Consider the following 4551-nt stretch of genomic DNA (forward strand, 5'->3'; position numbering starts at 1 on the left):
CACCCTTCTCTGTCCCCCTCCAACCCCACCTCTCTCTCTATATCCCTCTGTCTCTCAGCTCTTTAGAGATGTCTGATAATGGGGCCAGACAAGGTGAGACATCATTATCTAATGTTTGTTAGAGTGCGTAATGTGTAAGAGTGCGTGTGTGGTTATCTAATCGTCCGTGTGTGTTTCATAGGGGAGAGACCACCAGCTATAGAACCCACAAACTCTTCAGAACATTCCAGTAATGCCTATAAACTGGACCTCTAAGCAGGGGAAGCAGGTGTGTCATGAGGATTGAGAGAGACTGCTACCACAGTGCCTTTTACAACTGCAGTGCACCCTGGGATACATGGAGGGCCTGGAAGACGTTCCTGGTATAGACTGAGGGAGGGACAGACCTAGAACACAGACGGTTACCGGAGCAGCCTGACAGTACAGACTGTGTCTCTCTGAGAGGCCTGGAGAACCTGTGACAGGTGGGAGATAATGGAATGATCTTCACTGGCAATCCAGCCTTCTGGTCCCCATATGTCCCATAATAACTCTATCCCTTCCTCTAACCATGTCGATCTCCCTGTTTTTAACTTTCCCCCACATCCACACCTCTCTGAGACTCCCCCATCTATAAAGTGTTCACCCCACTCCCCAGTGTTCTCCTTCCCTGTTTTCTAGACTTGTGTAATTATTTATTTCTCCAGCAGAGGGAGCAGCATATGAAAGTAAGGGGGACAACCATGACCATTATTCAACATTAAGTTGGTTCCACTAGTCAAGAGGGAGCCATAGAGACGTGTCCAAGTTGATTTATGTAGTGACGTCATTACTCCCAACTCTAGGCCAAACCTGTATATATACACACACACACACACACACACACACACACACACACACACACACACACACACACACACACACACACACACACACACACACACACACACAGGCCCTCATAACTGTTTTTGGGGCAAGGAAAGAAGTGCTCACTCTGTTTACCATTTGTCTAAGACTGTGGTGTCCTTCCTGTCTGCTACTCTGTACACTTTAATAAATGTTTCAGTCAGAACTACATTCCTAGTTCAGTGATGAAATGTGGAGGAGTCCGTAAGGAGAGCATTAATTAACACCTGACCGTGTGGTTAACCAGCCTGATCTCCTGAGCTCACATTCTGTTTCAATTCAGTAAAAACTAAATGTGAGCACAGTGATGAGTCTGGTTTCACAAGGCTAGTGTGACTGTCTGGTCAGAAAAAAACTTTTCTGGGGACGCAACAACACGCACAAGTGGTGTATTCTCATTAATGTGAACCTAACACTCTCAATCATCATATTAACTGTAACATGACAGCTTTAACCTGCCTCTGTCTTATAACTGTATCTAAGTGAAAGTAACTTTTGTAAATTCTGCAGTTCTTCAGATGGTAACTGTAGGTATGAATTTCAATAAATAAAGTCAATGTTATTTGGATCTGTGTGTGTGAAAATATGTTGCACCCTCTGACACTACAACCATTCCATTCTTTCCTCTGCGTCTGTTCTCTGAATGACAAACCAACTGTTTCCATAGTGTCCATCTACCCGTGGTCATCTGTTCTCTGAATGACAAACCAACTGTTTCCATAGTGCCCATCTACCCGCGGTCATCTCTTCTCTGACAACCCAACTGTTTCCATAGTGTCCATCTACCCATGGTCATCTGTTCTCTGAATGACAACCCAACTGTTTCCATAGTGCCCGTCTACCCGTGGTCATCTGTTCTCTGAATGACAACCCAACTGTTTCCATAGTGCCCATCTACCCGTGGTCATCTGTTCTCTGAATGACAACCCAACTGTTTCCATAGTGCCCATCTACCCGTGGTCATCTGTTCTCTGACAACCCAACTGTTTCCATAGTGCCCATCTACCCATGGTCATCTGTTCTCTGAATGACAACCCAACTGTTTCCATAGTGCCCATCTACCCGTGGTCATCTGTTCTCTGAATGACAACCCAACTGTTTCGTGGTCATTGAATGACAACCCATATCTGCCCATCTACCTGTGGTCATCTGTTCTCTGAATATGTTGAACATCTGTGAATGACAAAACAAGAGTGTCTGTTCTCTAAATGAGTGCCCATCTACTGGTCATCTGTTCTCTGAATGACTGTTTAAGTGAGTCATCTGTTCTCTGAATGACAAAATGACTCACTACTGAATGACAACCCAAATTGTGCCCATCTCTGAATAAGAGTGTCTGCTAAATGACTCACTACTGTAAGTCTCTCTGGATAAGAGTGTCTGCTAAATGACTCCCTACTGTTAGTCTCTCTGGATAAGAGAGTCTGTTAAATGATTCCCTACTGTTAGTCTCTCTGGATAAGAGAGTCTGCTAAATGACTCCCTACTGTTAGTCTCTCTGGATAAGAGTGTCTGCTAAATGACTCCCTACTGTTAGTCTCTCTGGATAAGAGAGTCTGTTAAATGACTCCCTACTGTTAGTCTCTCTGGTTAAGAGAGTCTGTTAAATGACTCCAATGTAAAGGTAGATGCTGACCTGTAGTTCTACTCCATCACGTTAGTCATTCAGCATTCTGTCTTGGACACATTTAACAGACATGCTTTTTATTTGACATTCATAAAGCTGTGACACACATGCACTGTCTCTCTCTCTCACACATTGTGCTGTTCCCAAGTCCTGTGGCTTTCTTGGCAATGTCACTCCTCAGCCGCAAAATGAAGCCTGCAGAGGTGTGTGTGTGTTCCACCAGCTCTCCTCTCGTCGTCCTGAGCCGAGCCGACACAAACGGGTCACCCTGCACCACAGGCACACACAGGAGAACCAGCAGGCCTGCATCAGTGTGTATGTGTGTGTACGTCTTAGTGTGTCCGTGTCTGTGTATGCAAGTGTCTAGTCGTGACATTTCCCTGTGTAGCTCCTCTGTGTACAGCCATGGGGCACCAGCTGTAGTGCTGTCAGGTTGGAAGACCAACGTTGGTCAATTGAAATCATCATGGAAGATTAAAGCTCAGAACCCTCTGTTGATGGACCTGACTGAGGCCCTGCACAGACACACTGATCTACACATCAACTTGTAATCCAGACAACTACCAGTTCAAATGATGCTCATTTCCAGAGATGGGTAAACCTTCACGGTGTCTGTTCCAGAGATGGGTAAACCTTCACGGTGTCTGTTCCAGAGATGGGTAAACCTTCACGGTGTCTGTTCCAGAGATGGGTAAACCTGTTCCAGAGATGGGTAAACCTGTTCCAGAGATGGGTAAACCTGTTCCAGAGATGGGTAAACCTGTTCCAGAGATGGGTAAACCTTCACGGTGTCTGTTCCAGAGATGGGTAAACCTACACCATGTCTGCTCCAGAGATGGGTAAACCTTCACGGTGTCTGTTCCAGAGATGGGTAAACCTTCACGGTGTCTGTTCCAGAGATGGGTAAACCTGTTCCAGAGATGGGTAAACCTGTTCCAGAGATGGGTAAACCTGTTCCAGAGATGGGTAAACCTGTTCCAGAGATGGGTAAAAACCTGCTCCAGAGATGGGTAAACCTGCTGTTCCAGAGATGGGTAAACCTGTCTGTTCCAGAGATGGGTAAACCTGTTCAGAGTGTCTGTTCCAGAGATGGGTAAACCTACACAGAGATGTCTGCTCCAGAGATGGGTAAACCTGTTCCAGAGATGGGTAAACCTGCTCCAGAGATGGGTAAACCTGTCTGTTCCAGAGATGGGTAAAAACCTGTTCCAGAGATGGGTAAACCTGTTCCAGAGATGGGTAAACCTGTTCCAGAGATGGGTAAACCTGTTCCAGAGATGGGTAAACCTACACCATGTCTGCTCCAGAGATGGGTAAACCTGTTCCAGAGATGGATAAACCTGTTCCAGAGATGGGTAAACCTGTTCCAGAGATGGATAAACCTGTTCCAGAGATGGGTAAACCTGTTCCAGAGATGGGTAAATCTGTTCCAGGCTGATCATGTCCATAAAGCAGAACACACACAGTACAGTATCATGTCTCAGCTGGAGAAAATAACACCTTCAATAGCTCTGATTAAAACACCTTGTCCTACCTAGCGATGAGCCATTCTGCTTCAGCAGAGAATGAAGAGATGGGGGTGGGAGTAGAGATGGGCACAGAGGACACTGTAGACCGGCCAAAACTGACTGATTCAAAGTCCCGTGTGAGTCGTGTCTCGCTAAGTGTGAGTCGTGTCTCGCCAGGTTGTCTGACTGACCCCGCCACCCACCCATCACCAATTACAGCTCTTCAGAAAGAGCTCTTCAGAAAGCCATCCCCATGGCAACCCTTCCCTCCAGCTCTCCACTTTATCTGCAGACTCACTTTGCTCCGGGTTGTGTAACTGATCCGTTCAGCAGGCACTAAAGGAGAGGTGAGAGAAGTCATTTTGACTTTCTGGGGTTAGAGGGAACAGCTTGTTTAGTTCCACTGCCTGTCTGTAACTGAATGGTTCAGTGGACCGGACTCCTTCCTTTGTGTTGCATTAACACTTATCCTTAATAGCACTGATTTGCTGATAGCCGTTTTGTTAAGGATTTTTTCCCCCCCTCATTTAC

At 46.1% G+C, this 4551-nt stretch overlaps 1 protein-coding gene across 5 annotated transcripts in view; it reads left to right on the forward strand.

Moving 5' to 3' along the window:
- Positions 1-1453, forward strand: part of LOC112247029 (arf-GAP with Rho-GAP domain, ANK repeat and PH domain-containing protein 1) — a 131014-nt gene extending 129561 nt beyond the window's left edge. For 3 of the 5 annotated variants that reach the window (XM_042296409.1, XM_042296410.1, XM_042296411.1), the window contains 2 exons: positions 59-93; positions 182-1453. In XM_042296409.1, the coding sequence (XP_042152343.1) occupies positions 59-76 (18 nt within the window). In that variant the 3' untranslated portion in view covers positions 77-93; positions 182-1453. The remainder of the gene's footprint in view (positions 1-58; positions 94-181) is intronic. The other 2 variants (XM_042296408.1, XM_042296414.1) reach the window with 1 other exon arrangement.
- The last annotated feature ends 3098 nt before the right edge of the window (positions 1454-4551 follow it).

Source organism: Oncorhynchus tshawytscha, linkage group LG13 (genome assembly GCF_018296145.1).
Source record: "Oncorhynchus tshawytscha isolate Ot180627B linkage group LG13, Otsh_v2.0, whole genome shotgun sequence".
Taxonomy (NCBI): Eukaryota; Metazoa; Chordata; class Actinopteri; order Salmoniformes; family Salmonidae; genus Oncorhynchus; species Oncorhynchus tshawytscha.